The sequence below is a fragment of the Anser brachyrhynchus genome (assembly GCF_964034855.1).
Source record: "Anser brachyrhynchus genome assembly, chromosome: 1".
NCBI classification, from domain to species: domain Eukaryota; kingdom Metazoa; phylum Chordata; class Aves; order Anseriformes; family Anatidae; genus Anser; species Anser brachyrhynchus.
Window position 1 is genome coordinate 101,660,824 of NC_137694.1, and position 23,282 is coordinate 101,684,105.

A 23,282-nucleotide genomic window follows, 5' to 3' on the forward strand; every position below is an offset into this window, starting at 1 on the left:
CTACATCTACGGCCAAATTCCGAGCCCTCAGGCACATTCCACTTGACATTTTGTCACATCTCTTACTGGTGCATCTGTTCAGGGGCATTAACTCTTCTTAAATCACTTTATCCTATCCCCCACCCCCCCCTTTTTTTTTCTTAGAAAAAACAAGGCTATGGGAGTTGTAGAGGTCTGCAGGGATCTGCAGCAGGAAAGAGTCCATACCCTGAAGAACAGGCTGTGGACAGCCTAGTGGGCAGCCCTGTGGGTAACTAATCCTATAGGTCATGTTGCTACAGTTACCTGTGTTCACATAATTAAAAAATAATAATAATAATTTAACTCACATTCATACATTAAAAATGATAGAAAATCTTCCTAGTCATGTCCACTTGAGCTTTGGTGACAGGGAGAGATCTGTTTCCAAAGGAGAGGGATGAGTGTGAAGGTGTGAAGTTGGACCATGATGGTTATGGTTGTCCTGAGATGACTGTGCACTCAGTAGTAGCATGAACTTGTAAAGACCTTGAGGCACTTTTCTTTAACCAGTTGATGGGGTCCAAGTTCTAATATACCACCATGTGCATGAATGAAAGGAATATTTATGTGGTCCACCTGTTTATGAGATAATAACCAAACTGGGTTACATAAATTCTAGAGCCAAAAAAACTAGCAGACCTTACAACCAGGATGACTGTCTTACCATGTGGACATAGTTATAACTTGTACAGCAGGGATAGCAGACAAGAGACTGTGTTTCCAGACACCAGAGAATCTTTATGTCCTCCAGAGTCACTGTTGATTCAGAATCACAAAATTTGAATGTATGTGGGCTAAATGTCTAACTAGTTTCACTAAGGACAGAGAATGACAGACATCTGGCTGAGAAGAACCTGGGGAGCATTTGCTGGGCTACTCATGTTACTACTGACAAAACTTCTGAGAGCTTCTAAAAATAATAAGTGGTAATTTCTTTACACACACTAACCTGCATCTGGAATGAGGTAACTCAGTACCAGCTTTTGTGCTGGACCATGAGTTAATAACTAACCTGAGGGTTACTGGTTGCCTGAACACCAATGACTGTAAAAATGTATTTGTTATGTGTGAACAGAATCACATGAAACAGTAATTAAACTTTTATTTAAAACTCGAAAGGCCATTTTCCAATGCTTGTAAGTATTCCTGATTAGAAAACACGGAAAAGCCTAGCTAAGCTTTGGAGTCTTTTGTGGATCTCTTACTAGATAAAAGTTCACATCTTTGTGTGCATCCATAAAATGCTACTTTGTTGGATATGGATGGAAATATAGCTGAATGGAAGTCAGGCTGCTTAACAGGCTGTCTGAAAGCAGTGATAAAACAACAAGCTGTCGCATGAAGAAAGTGTAGGAAGTAGCTGGTGAGTAAGATAATTTGTATATTAAAAATATGTGAAAGGTAAGTCAACGACCAGTGGCCTTAAAGAGAATATTTAAAAATATATTAAGAAAACATAAATAAAGGAAGGAAGGAAAAGAAACCCTTAATCTCATTCGGGTAGTTTTAACAGCAAAACTGGAAAGTCAAAGGTGTTCAGTTCCCTTTGTATTTCAGTTCCACAGAGAAAAGGCAGGGAACGGGTTTTGTTAAATATGATATATATATGGAGTAAAAAGTTTGCCATCTGTAGCGAAAGAGGGTGCAAGACAGAAACTACTTAAATTAGAGAATGAAGATTCTTGAAGTAGTTTAGGAGCTTCCTGAATCATACTCTTTTCACAAATCTTGGTATTCTGGGGAAACTTAGAAGTGTTGGAAAATTCTTACTTTCACTCTAGGTTTAACAAAGCTTTCCTCATTGTTTAGCTGACCAGATGTTCTGGTGTGACTGGTGTGATTTCTGGCTTTTGAGGAAGAAGTAACATTTTCCTGCTTTGCTTTTTCATAAAGCTTGAGAAACAACCTAGAGTCAAATACTACTCTTTGAGTGAGAAGTGATCTCTCCTCCAAAGCACTTCTGCTTTAGATGCCTAGGTATATCTTGTGCCGCTTTGCTCAAGATCACAGCCCTGACTTGAGGTGCAAACAGGACTTTGTTAAGATCACACTGGCATAGATTTGGAGAGGGTCTCAACTTCTTCTGCAGTACAGAGTGCCCTTTGCAGGGCTGTCACCTGTGTGTGTAGATCAGTTCCTGGCTACCACAGAAATACTGGCACAGGTGTTGTCTGAGGCTTGTCCTTGGCTTTGGTCAGGCTTAAATTGTGGGACTTCATGAAAAAGTAGCTGGGCAACCTGTAGCAAATCAGTGATAAAGAGGAGGTCTCAGCAGCCAGCCAGGTGGGCCATTCTTCCTTGTGAATCTCCAAAAATACTTTCCAGAGTAACTTCAGAATGTTTTAAACAATTACTAAAATTAAACATTTTAAGGTTCACAGACCAGGTACGTTTTACCAGGAAGCTTAGAGGAGATTTGCTGAAAAGCACTCTGAGCAATTCCTGTTAATATTTCACATGTCCTGGAACACTGAAACATCTCCAGATGACTATAAAAAAAGCTGGTTGTTGTTCCTGTGTTCAAGAGGATAAATAGGATTGCTCAAGCAAACAGAGGCACTTTAGCCTGGAATCAGTCCCAGGGAAAATATGGAAAGACTTGTATGAGACATGACTGGTAAAGAATTAAAGGATACTGATGCAATTAAAGACCATTGGTGCAACAATATGGAGAGCAGATCCTGTTGGAAAAAATTAAGATCTCTTTTTAGAGAGTGATTACATCATGACTGATAAAAGTATGTTTGCCAGCCAAAGCACTTAATTTTGTGTGGCAACTTTCTGATGTAAGCTTCAGTTTGTACCAATGTCTAGTCTGTGGCTGTTGGTGGAAAACCTTCCACTGAACCAATTTTCAATGAAAAACAATTATCTTTTTTTTTTTTTTTTTAATAGGATTTTTTTTTATACAAGATTTTTTCCTGTTTGGAGAATTTAAAACATCTGTTTTGGTTTTGTTCTCTATCAAAATATTCCAGTTTGCTAAACTAAAGCAAAGCTGTACTTGCCAATGATACTGCAAAATCTAATCAGAAATGTAGGTGTAATATGCTCATGTATTTTTCTATTCCACGCTAGGGAAAGGTCTTTGTGGGATTGCATCTCCACAAAATATTCTTGTGTCCTTGCTGGACTTACCATATCTCTGGCTGAAATCCTATTACTCGTGGGGAAACCATAAGGACTTGTAGTGCTTACCTGGGCAATTTCAAGTTTATCAATTTAACAACCAACTCACACAGACTGTGGATTCACTCAGTGGGCCTTTAGAGTTAGACAGCAAATCTAAGTAGATAATCAATAGTTTTGAATGCTACAGACCTCCGAAGTTGGAGCCTATACCAGCCTTTACCAAATGAAAAAAAGGAAAGCGGAGATTGCCAGGATTTTTTATTATTATTATTATTATTATTATTGCCCAGAAGCACCTTAACTGCTAAGCCTTCTTCTGCAAAAGTCAACTGTGAAAGCAGTTTGTCCAGGCCACCAATGCAAGAGTGAGACTAGATGCACTACTGCTGTAAGTTAGGACACCAGTGCCCAATGCCTCTGTGGATTTAGAATACCTTCTTTGCTTGCACCATATCTCTGTGCTGGCTCAGATAATGTCTGCTGTGCTGTGCTCTGGAGGTACACACCATGCAGTGGTTGGGTCAGGCTGCTACAGTCCTCCATAGCACAGTGGAAGGAGATCAGTGCAGGCACCATCCTGCATTAATTTGCAGTCTGGTCTTAAATTCCTTTATGTTTTGTTGCTTTTAAGGGTAAAAAGAGAATGTAATGGTCTTCATTCCCCTTCATCCCTACTCCTCTCCTTGTGCCCTTCATGATTTTCTCAGCCTTCTGCCTATGCCCCATTACCCCCAGTAGCTCTTCCTTCCCTGTTCTCTGAGGTTTCTCCTCCTTGGAATGTCCTTCTCCTTTTTCTCTCTTCTTTTGATCCCTTTCATTTTCTTTCCTAGACACCACTTGTCACCAGACTTTCTACCTCACAGACTCCCAGCCAGCAGCTTTCCACATTCCTCATCTTTGCTTCTGATAGCTGCTGGGTATTAAACTTCTGGAAAAAAATCTCTTCTCTCCCATATCCTGTAACCCACTGCATCTGGAGGCTGATGCTGACACAGCTGCAGCCACAGCAGAGATTTCTAGCAAGCTGCCCACTCTTACGGCTACTGCTGCAGCCTCACAGCTGCTACACTGCTTCCCAGCTCCAAGGCTGAGGCATGTTTTCTTTCTTTTTGTGGGGTAGGATGGGGGTACTTTGAATTTTGCATCAATTGTAATTCAGTGGTTACTCCTGAACTGCTCCAACTCAACAGGAAAGGAAACCAAATGCAACTGTGCTGATCCCGGATTTGCAACCTTTATCCTTCAAAAGAAATTTAAGAAGTCACGCGCATATGGCAGTGAAGAACCACCACAGAAAGGGATAGCATGTTACACAGTAAATATTGACAGATATGCAGCAGATATGTATCCCACTCCTTGCTTTTGCTCTCTCTCTTCCTCTCATCATTATTCTATCTCAACAGCCAGCCCTGTTTCTGCTTTCTTCCATCTGGCAGCTCTCAGAATAATCTCACCCACCTGTTAAATGAGAGAACGTCAAGTTAAATTTACAGCAGGGCCTGGAAACAGGATGCTACAGAAAAGTATTTTAATTAAAATCCTCTAATTGAATGCATGTTTCCTTGTGAAAAGGGAGCTGCCAAGAAGGGCCTGATGTCACCACCTCTACTCCCATTTGCCAAGAAAGGGGGGGCAATTGAAACCATCTCTCAAGGTGGAGAGAGGAAAGGGCATTTCCAGGGAATTTTCCAGGGTCATCCCTGCAATGCTGCTGGACGGTTCATGGAAGGCTTGCCCTTGTACCAGAATCAGAGCAGACAATGATACAACGGCTCTGCTTCTTCTGATCATGCACTTTGCAGAGTAACAAGCTGCCACATGTGTAAGGACGTGGGGTGATATCTATGTGAAACCTGAACTCTGGATAGAAATCCAGCAAATATAAAGCCTGCCTCTGACTTGGAGATCACCATGTTCAAACAAACAAGAATGGGAGCCAGAAGGAAGTATTTGGGAAGAAGAGGGAATTAGCAAGTGCTGTAGAACTGCGTCACTGCAGTGTAACTCTAACTCTTTTAAATACTATGCAAATCCACTGACACGACATACTTCCTGTAACCACGACACCTCTGGCTTTTCTTTCCTTGTTGTACAGTAGTTAACTGTTATGAAAAAAAAAAAAAAGAGTTATGGAGAATAAATGCACAGTACATGTCTCTATCTGTAGTAACAATTCCCAACATTCTGCAATATTTACATTTTTTTCCATTAAGCTGTCCACAACACGAGGAGGGGAAGTTTGGCACCACTGCATTCCTCTGTCTCCCGGCTGGTAAAGGTCACTTCCCAAGAGCCTCAGGTCACAGAGGAGAAAAGTTCTCGGTACCTTCGGGTGTTTGCCAGCCCTCCTTCCTTGACAACAGAGAATCCTTTCATAAAACACGTTCATTTTTTGTTTTGATATTTTTATGCTTCATTGGTCTATTTAGAAATCGGAAAATCTTACATCCCCTCTTGAGAAATCTGGCAGGCATGTTTGGCTCATGCTGGGAAAGCAAAACCACTGGCAAACCCTCCAGCCTTTGCCAAAATGTGAAATGGAGAGTGCAAGGGCTAGAGGCATTTTGAACACCCATTGGGAATACTGGGGCATCAAACATAAGAAATTGAAGACCTAGGAAAGGGTAGAAGTTTTTTTTGCACAGAAAATTCTGGGGTGCAAGAGTGACTTTCAGACCAACAATGCAGCTCCCAAAACCAGTAGGTAGGTCAGGTTTTTAGGGCAGTGGGAACAGAGAAACCAAGACTTGTACTTTTTGCTTTTTGAGTGTCACCTACATTCTTGTCAGATGGAGCTGCTGCTGCCTTGAGAAAGTGATGTTTATTCTAGAAGTGCAGTAGCTGTTTGCACACCAGGACCAATATTTAGCTAGTTGACAGCAATTCACCAAATGTGCATTTCACTTCCTGCTAAAATGTCTCAGAAAAGTGCAGACACACAGAAAAAAAGTTAAGATTCTGCCTAAAATCCTTTAAGTAATCTATAGCACCACGAGTGTTCAGCTGTAGACTTAATTCGGAACATATGGACCTCATGAGTAATTTTGAAGCAATCAAAAGGTAACAGCTCAAGATCAAGAGACAGAAAAATACAGCTAGTGCCCTACTTCAAGCCTTGCACAGTATACTCTCTCAGAGTGCCAGGAATATCCATTCCTGCCCAGTTGTTATCAGGCTGTTAAGCTGATATATAAAAGACAGTGAGAAGTGTTGTCACTTGCAGCAGGGATCAACAAGGCTGACTGAGCTCCAGAGCAGCAACTATAACTGGAAGAGTCAGTGTCATTTTCAAGGGAGTATTAGAATCAGAACAGATGATAGGAAAGAAAGAAAAAAGCAGAAGCTAATAGAGACCAAGGCTGAAAGCAACTTCCCTGCAATCATTTAGTCTTTCCCTAATGCTCACGGTGAGGAAAACCTATATGTGACCAGTGACAAAGGTTCTGCAAGACCAGGCTGCTGTTTCAGTAAAGCAAATATTCAGCTGGGGAAAGGAGTGCCCAGCTGAGGCAAACTGAAAAGGGAGGTGAGCTGGGCCAATGACTACTTTTTTTGGGTCTCTTGTTAAAGCTCAGCCCTGCACTGTAGTTGGCCTGGAAAAGCAACAGGGTGGCAATGAAAGGAGTTCCAGTTGGTAGATGCTTGTAAGAGACAAGCTTAGCCAGCATGTGGTGATACTATCTGGCTGACTTCTTGTGGCTTTTGGCAGCCTCAGTAATTGCAGCCAGCATCTGAGAAAGTCGTGGAGACTGAGCTCGACATTCACTTCTAGAAGTTGTCACTCCAGGTTGGGTGTGAGGCCAAGCTGTGTGGCCAGAGTCCTGTGTGGATGTGAGAAGCTAGCCCTGTCTTTGGTTAGCTTGCCTCTGCTCCTTGGAGACACAAATCCAATTTTTAACACTGCCAGCATGGAATGTCTCACTGCTCCGCTGACCATTTTTAAGGAAAATGTTAATCACATGTATTAGTTACAAAGAAAAGACTCTACAGTCCAAACCACTCAGGCTAGTAGCATTGTTACTGGCACACTGCAGAGCCTAAGGCATGTCTGAGTCATTACCATCAGCTAAATGAATGTAATATTTTTAGTGAGGGAGTGTTGCATTTTGCAAACATTAAGGCTTTTAATGGAAGAACCTGTCTAGTGTGAGTGCATCTATGTGGATACCACATTGTCACGTATGAACTGCAAAATAGAGGTTTGGGTTCTCCAGAAGCTAAAAAAGGATAGCTCTGGCAGTCACTCACCCAATGATCTGTGTGACACCACTGAAGACCTCCTCTAAAGACAAAAGTATCCAGGCTACACACAACAGCAACTGGATGTGTGCCTACTACCAGAAGGTAACAAAGTGCTTGAACACTTTGGGGTGCTTGAGGTCTGGAGAGTGCACATATACTTTCCATTGCTTAGCAGCTGCTTACCCCTCTCCCAGAAGTCTGTAGGAGCTCGAGGAGTGTGCTGGGCCTGTCACTTCCACTGCCAAGCAGTCAAGCAAAAAAGTCCTCCCCATTTTACTGTTAGTAAAGTGTTACTCAGCTAAGGGTTGGTGCGCTCCTGAAAATGCATTCAAACAGGAACTTCTGGAGACAGATAATCACTCTTCCTGCCCTGTCCCAAAACTGTGCTGGAACTTACCTACTCTGAGCCATGCACTAAGCTGTGTGGGCTCACAGCTAGTCAGGGGAGGGGAAGAAATGTCCCACCTCAGGCACTACTACTCCAGGAGTCTGTACCAGCTCTACAAATCCTTCTCCAAATCCCCTTTGCACTGACATTGGTTAAAGCGTCATGTAACTAACACACAGCTTTCATTGCTTTCCCCTATTTCTTCATTTTCTTGCCCAAAGGGACAATTTCCCAGCTTCTGACTTGTATGTGGTTGTTTCAAGATCAAAATACATCTGTCAATCCCACATAAAACAAGGGCTCCATTTCCTGTTCTTTCCTTCCCTGGAGAGAGAGGAGTTGCTGCTTTGTCTCCATGCTTTTCCCCCGCTCATTCTGCATCCCTCCCTACCCCTACAAAGTCCCTCCTTAGCCTATTCCACAAATTTCCTTACTGTTGTACTCTTCCCTCATACACCCCAGGCTCTCTTGTTAATCCCCAGCTGTGACTATAGCTAACAACAGTTCTCCATGCCACTCTCACTCCCCTCCCTAATTCCCTGCCTGGCTTTCCAAGAACCTGCCCCTTCCCTCTACGTTTCCAGGCTCATTCTCCTGTATCTATAAGCAGCCTGCCAAACTCTTGGGGGCTTTCATTTCTGGAAGCATCTGGCTGTTGGAAGACTATTGCCATCTTGGCTGAGGACCAGCTCAATACAAAGTTACTGGGAATGACTGCTCTGTTAGTTGAGTGCCTGATAGAAAATGCTGAAAGACGAAGCCGTTCTGGATAATGTGGATTTGTGTCAGCAAATCCTGAGGGGATAATATCAATATCAGGTAATTCAAGACTCGTTAGATATGTTTAGAGGGTGTGTCCTCTTTCTTGTTCCTTTCTTGGGTTCCCCATTTTCTCCTGAAAGTTGTTCATCCTTTTCTCTGTACCTGATGACTTCTGCTTTTTTTTTTTTTTCCTACCATTTTTTCCTCCCTGGTGTTTAGGTTATAATGAGGGGTAAATTAATTAAATCGACAAGAAAGAAAAAATAGTAAGTCTCAAATGAATCAAGACAATATCCAATCACAAGTACAGAAAAATCTGATCTTGAAATACCTGTAAAAATCATGGAGAAAGACTCAAAAGCAAACTGCATGTGAAACTGCAAACAGGATGGAGGTGGGGGGGAGCAAAAGGAAAATGCATGACAAATCCACATGAAGTGTCCCAGACAGCTTTTGTCTGCATAGAAATGGTTTTATGGGATTCTCTGCAGAAGAAGGAACAAAAAAATTAAGGAGTTGAGTTCAAAAGATCAAGTTGCATTTTCATTGATCTTAGACTTGTAAGAGCTACCCCATCAATCACAGTTGCTTAAAAATTCCTATTAATGGTCTCAAGTGCTGGGGCTGCCCATATGGTTCATCTTTGTAACATTTGGGCATCTCCCTGGGAGCAGTGTGAGATCTGTCAGTGTCAGAGCCAGACACTCTCTGCTCATCCCCACATCCTCGCAACTGCTGTAAGGAAAATACTGTCACTGTAGGCCCGAATACCTCCATATGATTCCAGGCAAAAGTAGCAGCAGACAATGAGAAAAGAATAAAGACCAAAGGATTTGTCTTTCATAGATGCTGGGGACTGCTGCAGACCAAGATAAAAAACTCACTGTGTGTTCCAGAAGGTATATGGGACAGCTTCAAGCTAAGGTTGCCCAGAGAGGTTGTGGAGTCTCCCTCCCTGGAGATATCCAAAAGGTGCCTGGACATGGTCCTGCGCAATGTGCTCTAGATGACTCTGCTTGAGCAGAGGGGTTGGACCAGATGTCTCCAGAGGTCCCTATCAAGCTCAACCATGCTGTGATTCTGTGATTCTGTGAAGGTGCTGCATGAGATGAGGAAAACATGCCCAGGGGCACTAGATGTGCTTTTACTCAACTGAAGAAGTTGTCTGGCTGTGGGCTTTGGCATATGGACATCCCTATTAATATGGACAGAAATTAGAAATGTGCTTGATGCTGAACACACATTAAAGCCTTTCTGCTATTTCAGACTATCCTATCTAGCCAAGCTGACTCCGAACCATTAATGTCATCAGTTTTCCCTGCAGGCAACTTACTTCTAAAGCCAAAATTCGACAAACAAGTTATTCCTTCTAACAGGCATAAATTTATCTTTGTAGTAAGTTCTCCTTCTTTCTTGTACTGGGGAAATTTTCATGAGGATGCATTTCTAACTGGATCTTCAACTTAGGTTTGCACTGGATTTATGTGGCAGCAAAATAACATGGAAATGTACACTGAAAGTAATTGTGCTGTAGCCTGACTTTGGTACGAATTAGAGCATTCACTTTGCCACTGTTGTCCAAGAAGATGTGACAGAGCAAGTAGGAGCCGTTGATATGGTCAGGAGGTCCTGAGTTTGATCCAGCTTTCTAGAGAGAAATCTGCAGTGGTAGGAAAATATTCACAAACCCTACTCCTCTCACACTCTTGGTTTCCCCAACTGGATCACAACTTGTTTTTAAAAAAGGGAATTATCTGTAGCTAAACAAGGTCAACGCAGTATTAGAGACAGAGTGGCCACTTCCTCTGCAGGTGGGCTGAGCATTACATCGGATGCAAAGCTCAGGTGCTGCTCACACAGGGCCAGGGCTGAACAATGGTCCAACTCCTGAGGGGCAGGGGAGTGCAGTGGCAGTATGAATCATGCTATAAGAGAAATAGTTTTCAGGAGTAGTAGGAATAGAGCTAAGATGTCAGTGGTGTCAGCCTTCCCTCCTCAGAGACCCAAACTGCTGCAACAAAGTATTTGCAAGCACTTTGGATTAAAGTTCAGCTTATTGAATGGAGGCCTGGCTCAGGCCAAGCGTGCAGGGACTTTCTCCTCCTTCTCATTCTTTGTACACACCTACAAGTAAGCTTTTTGCAAGCAACAATGCTGAATGTCAGTGCAAATTCACTATTTCACACATTTTCATCTGGTCTTCCTTTTCTCAAATGCTTACGCATCAAATTTTTGAGGGGACAAGAAAGGTGGTCTGCATTTTCTGGACATCTGTTTCTTTCTGGTTCTACACAGCTTCTCTCTGTAGCTTCAAGAAACCACTCTGGTTATTTTCTCCTGGCCAGTTTGAGCCTGCCTCCAGTGTGCTCAGAGCAGCAAGAACACTTTTTCTGGTGGCTGCCTTTGGATCCCGGCAAGATGCCATAGTTAGTGAGATGAGAAATGGTGACCTCATGAATAAGGGGAGGGAAAAGAGGGGGCGAGACTGAATTTTTGGTTTTCTACATTTAAATCCCATCAGGCTTTGTGTTTTCATTTCAAATTCTTTCCAAAATACTGTATCTATTTTCCTCCGAAATACTATGACTGAAATGACTTTATGTTTTGCATCTGCTGATTATTTTTCTAAATAGAAAGAAGTTATTTGTCTTCAAAAGCATGCAAAACTCAACACCCCACCCCCACCCCCACCCCCCAAAAAAATAAAAAATAGAAAAAGGACAAAAATGACTTAGAAATAAAGCAAAAAACTGAGAAGATGCGAGTGCTGTAGAAACAGGCAGGTCACAAAAGAGTTAAAGTTCTTTACATGTGGCCAAGTGAAATAAGACCTGGAGGGACACATGGTTCTCCCCTCAGCACCTCCTGGACTCTGGGGTGTGGGCTTATGAAATGCCTGGGAGGCAAAATTGGCATTGTGTCTTATTTAATTTGGCTACTTAAAGGATTTTTATTTATTTATTTATTTATTTATTTTAATTTGGCTCTTCCTATAGCTCTCACACCTTACTTTAATGTAAGTGCCCTTTACATTTCAAACGTGCCTTTTCCCCAGGTCTCCATACCATATTGTTTGGACAACTGTCTTTTCCTCTGTGCACCTACACAATGCTGCTGGCACAGGACTGTGTTTATCTTCACAGAGAGAGAGAGTAAAATCAAACTGAAGAACACCATGGGCACAAGTACTGTGTTTTCAGAGGTGCACTTTCAGCTCTGGGTGCCACTCAGGAGACTGGTGTTGAGCCCCAGATATTTCCGCTGGTCAGCAGCAGCACTGCTCTGGATCAGCACACACTGATCAAGCTTTCCTGCATGTGCAACCCACAGCCTTTGCAGGGTTATCTGGAAACTCTTTCACCATTGCCTTGCCATGGGTCAGTGATAAAAAACTAGGCTTGGTCCCACTAAACCTGCATATCTGGGTGTTGTTGCAAGAGCAGTATGAGAATTACTGCCTGGACTACTGATGCTTGGTGGTGTCAAGCAGCACGTGACAGGCTCTTCCTCCCATCTGACTTAAATGTTGAAACTATAAATGGAGCAACGTTACTTTTAATGCGGTACCAAATTGGCAGAGGTGGAGCCTTTGTCGTCACTTCTACCAGTGATTACAATTTTGCAAGAAATGGAGTAGAGACTGGCACATGATATACATGGCCTTAGGCAAATCTTTTGTTCTGTCCCTATGGTCTGTAAAATGGGCTATACTGCCTTGACAAGCAAGGGAGATGCAGAAATTGTTTATTTAAAACCTCTAAGTGCTATGACTGTGGAAAGCAGAGGATAAATTTTCAAGTGCTATTGCAAACAGGAGAATGTAGGTAGTTTTCTGTCTATATAAAGCAGCAAAAACCCTCTTCAAAGTTACTCACCACAAAATAGAATTTAATGGAAAATCTGAAATTATGTTTTCTTGCTATATGAAAATCTTTATTAAGAAATGAATGTTGAACAAGTTTACTGAAAAGCAGTCAACACATTTTTGCACTGAAGGAGAAGCAATCTGCACTTGCAGCGTTAGAAATGTGTTCACCCTCAAGTAAGTACTTATCTAAAATGGCTGTCATGGAATAGTCAGAACAAGGCCTAGAGTGGATAGGAAAAGTGCACAAATGACAGAAGAAGTGCCAGCTGTTGAGACCAGGCCAGAAGGTTGTGTGATCACATCCATCCTTGTCACTGCAGACTGTCATTCAATGGTAACTGGGTCAGGAAACACCATAGTATACAGCACTTTCCATGTGTGGGGATTGCATCAAGGACAGAACTTTTTTCTGCTTAGTGCCACCAAAAGAGTCCTAGAAAGGAGGTTCCTGCTGCTACACCTCTTCAGGGACTGAACACCAGCAGCCAATAACATTTTTCTTTCTGTTATTGCTGTGAAAAAAAAAAATCCAGAAGGAAATCTGAAAAGCCAGGAAATGGAAATGAATGGCTGAACACTGTGGGATTGCTACAGGCAGCTCTGGTTCAGTGAGCTTTGCTGGGCTGCTGCTTTACTGGCCTGGGAGATACATTATAAGATGATATTTAGAAATCATAAATAATCTCATTATATTGCAGCTGCTAGTGTTCTGGGAAACATGGATAAAAGCAGTGGAGAACTGAATTAAAGAACCCCCCAGCGGCACAATTGTGGCAACAGCTGAAGGGAGAAAAAACATAGGTATTATGGATGAACGAACCTAGAGAATTTTTTAGGTTTGGATTCAAGCTCAATTGCATCTCAGCTGCTCTGAGAAATTGTGAATTCCTCACTTTTCCTCTTAGGAGCAAGTCATAGATGCTATATGTTGCATTGTAGAACTCTTGGACTAAGAAGTGGAAAACAGCATTAGCATTGGGCATCTATCTCACAGACCACCCAGGACCACTCCTGCAGTACTTTCCTGAGCTTTAGAGCTGTGACAATTCCACAGCTAAATTCAGCTTGTCAAGCTACTTTACTTGATATTCTCCCTTTCTTTCTTTCTCCCTTTCTTTATCTATTTCTTTCTTTCCTATTTTTTGAATGTTTAGAGTATTAATACAACAAATCTAATAAACCATATTATTTGATTACAGAGAGAATGTTTGCTTTCAAAGGCTGATTTTTTTTGCTGATATGATTTTTATTTTTGCAGTCAGAAGCTGAAGAATCACCATTTCCTTTGGACTAGTTCATATCTTCCATTCAAGAGGAAGAGCAGTTTATTATATGTTATCCATAGATATCTGAGCTACTAACAGATCATCTTTCCAGATTCTATGTTGTCACTTCTCCTATGTGTGCATGTGTGTGCACTAGTTCTTTATCTTTTTTTTGATAAGTGCACTTTATTTTTTCTTTTCTGTGTAAATTTCTTCAGGCCAACAACATCCTTTTGTATAATCTTTTATTCCCCCACCCCTCCCCCCTCAGTTCACTAAAATTTTGTGTTGATATTGTCTGGTCTTCTGTAAACTTTGAGACTGCTCCCATCTTCATAATATTCAAAAAGTAAGAAGTTAAGAGTATTTTATGGATAATACTACATGTATAAACATGTTACAAAACTGAGCACAAAAGTGTATGGAAGTGGAAGTGATTTTTATTTAGTTTTCTAAAGGAGGTAACACTGCCAACTCACACAGCAGATTCATGAGCTCCAAAATGTGCACCTCCAAGTATTATGGGCAGAATCACCTGCATACAAGGGATGATTACCATTGAACCTTCCCTTCATCTTCTGGCTTTCTTCTGGACAGGTCTTTTACACCTTTCAGAAGCCATGCCCATCATAAATCTTAGATGACATTGCCACACTTTGTCTTCTTCCTCATTTTGGGTAGCTTGCTATTAAAGCTTGTCTTCTTCTTGGTTTACAGGAAGATAAAAGTCACACGCAGTGTGCAGTAGTCTTGTTGCCATCCTTCCATGGCTGGATTGCAGGTTTTCTGCTGTTAAGTCATTGGTGCTGTGATGCTGATGAAGACAACACACTCCTCAGTGTTTACCAGTTTCACTGTTGTTGATCATGTCCCTGGCAATCAGTATAGGTCATTATCTGAATCTGTGCTCTTGTACTTCTCTGGTTCTTTTTTATATATGCATCTACATTCGTACTTCCTTTTAACTAATCTTAATATTTCCATATACAGATCTTTGCATAGCAACCTAATATAAACTGTGGAGTACAGTGCTGGCCCTGCTTTGGATGGTGCTGGCAGGCTGTACTTAAATTTATGCTGAGTTAATTGCACCACAGCTTGTTCCAGCTTTACTGGGAGAGGCAGATGCAGGTAATTACATCAAGCCTCCAATCACTAGACAGTATTATTTATTTAATATATCAAATTGGCTGCAGTTTTTCTTTATGTTCGTTTCTGAGCCAGTAACACCATCTTAAAATGCAATGGTATTAACGTGCAATTACCTGAATGCACATTAAGGGAAATGTTATAAAACAGTTCAGATAGGAGAGAAACTAGAGACCATGTCACCCCTCCTGACATCCTGACTCTTACAAAGGAAATACTGGGAAGGCAGTGAGTGCTGCAGTATGTCCCGAGGACTGTCATTGGTGTGATCTGGAGGGGAAAACCCATCTTTTAGTGAAGGGACCTACACTAAGATCTTGTACAGGCAGCCTCGCCTGAACCAGCACCACCTTCCTCATCATCCTAAAAGGAGGGCTAATGCTTTCTTCTCACAGGCCAGCTCTGGGTCTCTGCAGTATTGCTGAGTGCAGTCAGCTGGAAATAATGCCCTGAAGTATGCTCAAGGGGATACATGAACTAACAAGAGCCCTGTTTGTGAAAGTGTCCAAGAGGAGCCCACGGAAGTCACTCAATATCAGCAGAGAAGGGTATTATCCAGCTGAATGGCAGAGCTTTCAAAATGCTCTGCAAATTTAGAACATTACTGGGATAAGAACAGCATCTGTAGGAACTTCAACCAGTGTAAAATTACACAGGCTCCTAATCCTTCTCCCCCACAGCATGCAATGAGTTCCATATTGAGACAGAAAAAGACTAGCTTCCAGAGATAGACTATTGCACAATTAGCCCTGATGTGGAGGTTTATTGCTCCTCCCTGAATCAGCTGATGCTGACCACTAACCAGCACAGGAGCAATGCTCATCACTGGGCTGTCACAAAACAATGTCAACTGCATGCAGCAATATGAGCTGCTGTTTTCCAGTCTAGTCCCCCATTCAGGCATATCAGAGTTATTGGGGATTTTTATTGAGGACAGGAGTTAATATTTAAAGAGGTGTGCGTAGCATATTGCTCACACCATCTATGTGAGAGTTTCAGGGATCCTGACTGTATTCTGTACAGGTTCCTAGATAACAATTACAGAAAAACTAGAAGGAGCAGTCAGAAAACTGAGTGAGCCACAACCCCAGCAAAAGTTTTGTGGGCCAACAGCAGGCTACACAAATCCCTCCCCAGCAGAGAAATACATGTATTTGTGATTGTGTTAGAAATGGTCCTGTCAATGGACTCAAAATGCTGGGTTAAAGACCTGGCCAAAATGCCTGGGCCTGGAGGCTGACTCTCTAAAGAAGAAAAAATGCTGAAGGAGTCAGCTGTTCCTTGGGTGGAACTGGCTTATTTATAGTAAATAATCCCTTAACCACACCAGCACACTCCTCACAAAGTTCTGCCACTGTTCTTATAGCTGCACTCCTGGTATTCCTGTAGCATATAATTGGCATGCTCAGGAATTCCTCTGACAAGTCCTTAGGTGCACTTTCATGTTCTTGTTGTTTCATTTAGAATGATGTCCAACAAGAAAAGTCCAAAAAAATTCATCTCCTAGTGCAGGATAGGGTCTAAGATGTTCTAGGTGAATGTTTCTAACTGTGTTGAAAAACAAAAACAAAATCAAAAAAAAAAAGCTGAATATGTTTTTATTATTATTATTACTATTATTATTATTATTATTGCAAATGACTGTCTGTCATCCCTCACCTACATCAGTAAAGCTTCGATTGGTATGCAATAATTCAACTGCACTAGCAGATAATCTGCTGTAATTTTTGCCATAGTATATTTAATTTATTGTCACATATTGTGTACCTTAATTTATTTTAATGTTTGTGCCCTGAGTATCTTGCTTGAGTACACAGCACTCACATTTCCTCCAAGAACACTATGTTGCACTGGAGTGCAATGTTCACAGCTGCACTGACTGTGCTCACAGTAATATTTCTGTCCTGAGCCTGTCAGTGTGTTAAGGAATGGAGCTAAATAAGTGTTCAAGGCTTGCTTACAAACCCACTTCGATTATTTTTGCATCTATCCTCTTCATTTTTGTAACAATTTGCAAGGTTTGCATTTGGAACAACCTGTGCTGTAGAACGAAGAATCTCCTATCATGGATATTTCCACTATGTTTCTTGGCATTTGGATTGGACTTTTAGAAAAGGGCTCTTCTTCCAATATATACACGAAGTTTTGCCTTTTAAATCTGCAGCATCTAACTGGGAGATGTAGACACTTCCCTTCTGCGCTGGAAGCCAGAAGACTGCACGGGCTAAGAACAAATGGGTGGGACCCGGAACAGTGGAATAAAGACCTCTGGTTTCTGCAGTACTTGGCCTCTTGGTAGATCCTCTGGTGTCTAACAGCATGCATGTGCTAAATGAAAATTGTTGGGAGTGCATGCAAGTTTTTTGGGGGTTGATGAGGCCTTAAGCAGGTTGTCTATTCAGGAGAGTGTTATGCTGAGAGGATTTCACCTGTGCACCTGTGCATAACACTAGGTAATTTTTTTAATGTGCTTTAGCCTGTTATTTTTATGCTGCACTCCAAACACTGCTCTGCTTTTGCTTTGTTGAGTGACAACCAAGGAAAGAGTTTATTACATTTTTCCCCATTTCAATGTTAGCTTGGTTTTAATCCTCATAGAAAGTCCGTGTAACTTTCACACAGTCATATTTGTGTTATAACTCTACATCACAAAACATACAACCCTTGCTTAGCTTTTTTTCCTATCCTGTTTCAGTCTTGATGCTGAATATTCTGGTCCTGGATCAGCAAAACATATCTTCCATATACTAAGATGAAAAAATAACTAAGATGTCTTATTTTTAATGTCACATAGCTATATAGGGTCTAAATAAAAAAAAGGCTGTAAATACAGTCAATAAACACTGACCCTGAGGTCAGTAATTTTTGTACTGAGGGCAATTGGACAGAGTAACATTACCTCAGCATGCTGAAGAGCTTGGTAGGATCAGGGACAGCCTGCACAATACCTTGAAGGATCATATCCTTGAAGAGTCTAGGTGACAATTTCAAAGCTCTCCCAGTGGGTTTCTATTAAAATGCATGGAAACTGGGAGTCTAGCTCTTCATGCTAATATTGAGGGCTGTGCCCTACATCTGTCTTTTGCTTTTTTACGTGACAATTTTTGATGGAATTCATTCTTTGTTTTAATGAAGATTAGAAACATACATTTTGATATTGAGAAGTATTTTAATTTTACTTTAATTTGGTTTATGAGGCTCACTCATAAAGACTTAAATGGAATAAATAAGAAAAATCAATACTTTGGTCTTGAACAGTATGATTTCTTTCCCTGACACTCAAAAGGCTGCACCATCCAGATGTATGAGAAAGTTTTTCAGCTAACTTACTAGGCTGAAAGGCAATGAATCAAATGGGGGTAAGGAAGGCACTTGAGTGATAAGCTGCCAGCAGCATGCTGGTGTTGCTTGTTACATATTTTGATCACAGCAAAACATTAACACGGGAGATCAGGTCATTCAATAAACAGCTTCAAAGTTAAAAAATGCTTCTACCACTTGAACAAGAATTGAGCAAACAGCTCAATCAGCTGATTGCACGTGTAGGAGAAACCAAGCTGTAAAAGTCAGCTTTAGCAAAATTTGTTAGAAAGCTCCGAAAGAGTGAGCCAAACAAAGAGAACAGGCAATACGACCATGATGACATAAATATGAAACAATGGATACTGAAAGAAGACCAAATGTCTCATAAATCTATCTAAAATTTTCTTTAGTTTTGTCTGTTCAGAGGGAGTCTGAATGTGGCAGGGTATACCTCACTAATGACCTAGCCCCAGTGTGAGGCAGCAGTTAATCAGTGAACAGTTCTCCCCCTCTCCCCCCAAAGTCCCGAAGAAGTGAGGGTGAATAAAGGAGGGTTGCAGGTGCCACACCATGCCATGTGATAAGCGAAAAATTCTCCTGCATGCCACATGCCAAGATTATATGTGTTCATGGTACCACATCTCCAAACAGACACTGGAATCAAAGAAAAAACTGCATGGGGCAAGGAAAAGCTATTTTGAAAAACTGAGTGTGTCTTGGTGCCCAGGTTGTGAGACAAGAAACAGAGAACTTCCTGATCTGCATGTGTGTTTCATTCATTATCTTTAGCATTCATGGTCATGAAACCTTTCACGATCACGGCCTTCATACACGACTCTCTTATGTAATGCAAGTAGCCAGAAGAAGGAAATATTTGTTCATACTACTATTAAACTGTAGAAATTGTTGCCACAGGATGGAATCAAACCCCAAATCACATCAAAATTCAATGTGCAGAATGAAGAGTATTTCTGAAAGATTCTGAAAGGATTTTAGAACAGTTTTAAAACACCCTGTTTCTAGTTTAAATCCAGAGTCAATTATCAGGAGTAAACAGAAGACAAGAGGAGGGATGGATTCTCTCTCATAAGTAGTCCCTCCAGCTTTTTTCTGAAGCCTCCCAGACCAGACAAAGTAAAAACCACAATACAGTCAGACAGACTGGGAATGGTATTTATATATTTATTTTCCCCTGTAAAAATAAAAATGAAGAAATGTTGCAGAATTTATCTTTCAAGGTCTTTCTACCTTCCTGGTGTTGGTTTTTTTTATTATTATTATTTTTATTTCTTTTTATTCAGAAAGGAAGTTTATTGACACAAGGAAAACTATAAATTCTACAGTCATAACTCTTACAGCCAGGTCTGTGGGGCTTCAGCTTCCCTACTACTTTCAGTATTAATGCCTCAATCTCATGTTAGAAATGCAATGCAAGTTAAAAGATGACAAATACCCCAAAATGACATCTTAAATGAAATAAAAATTATATGATTACTTTTAACTATTATTTTTATATATTAACTGTGAAAAATAGCTCTGAAGAGCTTTTTATTAGAGTTTAACAATCAAGATAACAACTCTAGCTGTCCTTAAGACACACTCCTGTGAAGGCAGGCACCTTACATATCCCAAGCACTCGATTTAAAAAAAAAAAAAATTGAGAAGACAGAATTTTTACTGTAATAGAGCTCCCTGGGAATGTTTGCTCATTTCTGAAGCTGATCAGATCACTGAAAAGTGTTGTTTTTAAGAGAAGTCTGATTGTGAACTGTATCAGGGGTTTCAGTTGTGTAAAGCATCATGGCTTTAGTGAAATCTTCCCAGTAAACAGATTTCTGGGCTGGTAGCTGCCGAGCAGTATTTCTGACTGCTCACACTCCTCCTGAATGGTCGGCTTACAATTTCCCAAACACACATCCATGTACATGCTTGTGCTCCCTTTAAGTGTTGTACCTGGACTTCATAATTTTGTACCATTTCCTCTATGATGTAAACACGCATGGCAGTACTTCGAAAACGTCTGTCTTTAGAAGACCACCAAGGAAGCCTCACAGATAGGAAAAAAAAAAAGAAAAAAGAAAAAAAGAAAAAAAAAAGAAAAAAAACACAAATGGAATAATTGCAAAGATTTATTTAGCGCATTCTGTGCTTGGCACTTAGAAACAGAGTTCCGTGCATAGGGCAAATCTTTATACACCTTTTTCTTCATACATATTTTACATACCATTTTTATTGCCCTCTTTTATATTCATAATATTGACTCCCCCACTAGGCATATAAATACATTTATCTACAACACCTCACAACAAATCTCAATAATATCTGTATTCTGTTACTTGGTATTTGCATTTTCACACAACTTAAATGCATAGCTTGCACCAAGCTACAATTGTTTTCTTATTTTTTAAGGATTTGAAGAAGAAGAAAAAAAAAAGGAAAAAAACAGAAACGAAAGTTGTCGAAAGGTAATGATCTATTTTCTATTTGCTTAAACAGAGGTCACATGGCAGGCAGGAGGTTGGAGAATACTCAACCTCATTGTTACTGAAATGCTAATGGTTTTCTATGGCAACTCTTGCATGCAAGGTAAGGGAGGCCAGCTGTACTGCTGTAGAGCAGAGCTCTCATTTCTCATTGCTCTTCCCTGTGAGCTCAGTCTGGAGAATTTCCTCCCATTGAATTGAGTGCTAGAGGACACATGTTCCCAACAGATGCTGTCATTCTTTTGGTTTGGATGCATCCCTTTGGGTAATGTCAACAAGAGCTGAGCTCTCTCTCCCCCTGTGCATCTTTCCAAAGATGCTTGTGTGAAGCTTCCAACTCTGCTTATGTCTGAGGTTCACTTAGAAGTTAAAACTTTTCTCTCTCCTCTCTCTCCCATCTCTGTCTGCAGGCTGAGTGCTGGTAGACTTGACCCTCACAAAGAAACCTGCTGTCAGGCAGAGCTGTCATGAAAATACAGAAACCTTTTTGGGAGGAGAAGCTCCAGTTCAGCAGTGCCAATCCTGTGCTACAGTAGGAGAAGGGGTCACGGGCTACTGATGGCTTCAGAAACAGGCTGAGTGGCTCCAGCAGTGCGGAACAGTTCGGGAAGGGAAAGGCCTTTAAAGCTTTGGCCCCTCATGAGCACTGCTGCTTCGAGAGGACAAAATCTTGGGAGACTGCCTTTGTTCAACACCCAGAGAAGGCAACACGAGGACACAGCTCCCTCCACACCAAGAGCTCACACTAGAGTTAATGCATAAACTGTATATTTGGCTGCTTCACTCCAGCTTCTCACGAAGTCATGCCCTTCTCTCTGCAATGTCCAGAAAGAGCAGATGCTCCATGGCAGCTCCATCGGCCCTGGGTTACAACAAGCTGCAATGGCTGTCAGTGGAAGCTTTCCACAAGGTTTGGTGGTGCATATCTAGATGGTTGTGTTCTTATTTATCATTACATTAGTTCCTCTATAAGCTTGAAGGCAAAAAGGTACTGGGGTGGGTATGCCCATGGAAGCAATGAAGGTCCAACTACCTTCGATGCCATGGAGAGGCACAGCTTGTTAGACCATGTGCACAGACATCTGTGAGGAGGAGCCCTGAACAGCACCGTACTGTCTGTTGTCGCAGGCATTGGCTGTCTGTTGATTGCCAGAGGGGGGGCTGATCATGTGCATCCCATGCTCCATCCCTGTTGAAAGGTATTGCCTCTCTCCGAAGGCCCCCCCAGATGGGGAAGAGCAGAGTAAAGTGCTTTGGGAAGTGGTGAGTTTCTCTGGACTTGCCGCCAGCCTTGGGGAAGCTGGGAAATTGTATCCATAGAGGTTGTAGGGATTGTGCAGGGAGAAGGCATTGTAGGAGCTCTGCTGCATGTGGCTGCCACCAAACATGTGTGAGGAGGAGGAGGTGGATGCAGGGTTGCCTGCTTGCATGACATACTGAAACTGGGAGCTGGGGAAGGACCCCAGCTGGCTGCCGTAGGCCTCCATCTTGCTGTTGCTGGGCAAGGAAGAAGGAGTAGGCATTCCTGAGATCAAAGATGGAGTCCTCTGAGGCATGAAGGTTTCGGAGGGCTGTGAGGCAGAAGCAGTGCCGCTCTGCAGCCGGTTGTAGCTGCTCTCACCGAGGCCCGGGTAGCTTTGCAGGGCAGCCATGTTGCTTCGGGCACACGGGGGGTAGTCGGACAGGTTGAGGTTGCAGAGCTGACTCTCCCGGCAGCCAACGTTGAAAGTGTTTGGGGCCAGATGAAAGGCTGGAGGGGAGCAGGATGGAGAGAGAAGGTGAGAGGAAGCAGAGGGTGACGGAGTCCCTGTGCTGGAGGTTGTTGGGGAGGTGCCTGTGCTGCCTCCTGCAAAACAAAACACATGGGAGTATGTTCAGAGCCTGGGATCACATGTGCAAAACAAGACAGTCTCATTAAGAAACAGCTTAGTTTAATAAAGAAACAAGGGTGGTAAAATGGCCGCTGGAAAACTCGGGCTGTCTTGGCAAGGGCCTTCATTTTATTAATAGCATCCCTTGGTCTTTCCTGCTGCTTTTTTTGTTATGATTTTGCTTTTCAATGGGGTTTTCTTTCCTTGTAAAATAGGAGAAGGAAGCAAGCAAGCCACAGAGCATTACAAGCAGGGGGGAAATCCGCAAGGAAGTACAGCTCCATCAGTCAAGAGATCTGCCTTGTCTCCTCTCCTGGTCTCCAGGAAGACCACCAGTCAGCAGACTGTATGGCCCCGCTACAAACATGCTTTATCATCTGCTCTGGGGGCTTGTGGCAGGAAGTGACTGAAAACATGTTGGACTTCTACTCTGTTCAATAGCTTTCTTGGATGGCTCATGGTGCAGCGGTACTGATTTAAGCCAGAAGTAACACTAAAATGAATGGACACGGTTTCGAGCTATAGCCTGTTCCACGGAGCCAATGAAGGGGATGTGTCAGGATTTTTACTCTTGTTTTAACTTTTAAATGGATTCCATATGATGTATCACTGATGTTAACAAAAAATTGATATATATGCTTGTCTGTGGTTTCTATGTATATATATAAAATACATTATTATTGGTAGAGTTATAATGGTAGAGTTAATTATTTTGCACAGCAGGGATGTTCACGTGTTCTTAGTTGGGGAAAGCAATAGTATGTAATACCACCAGTAAAAAATGGAAGGTATGTGATA

The 23,282-nt window shown here is 41.8% G+C and overlaps 1 protein-coding gene across 1 annotated transcript in view; it reads right to left on the reverse strand.

The window, feature by feature from the left end:
* Nucleotides 1–20,249: 20,249 nt before the first annotated feature.
* The window catches only part of TBX15 (T-box transcription factor 15), a 102,245-nt gene continuing 99,212 nt past the window's right edge, over nt 20,250–23,282 (reverse strand). The window contains exon 8 of the mRNA XM_080575819.1: nt 20,250–22,459. Coding sequence (XP_080431945.1) covers nt 21,675–22,459 — 785 coding nt within the window. The 3' untranslated portion in view covers nt 20,250–21,674. The remainder of the gene's footprint in view (nt 22,460–23,282) is intronic.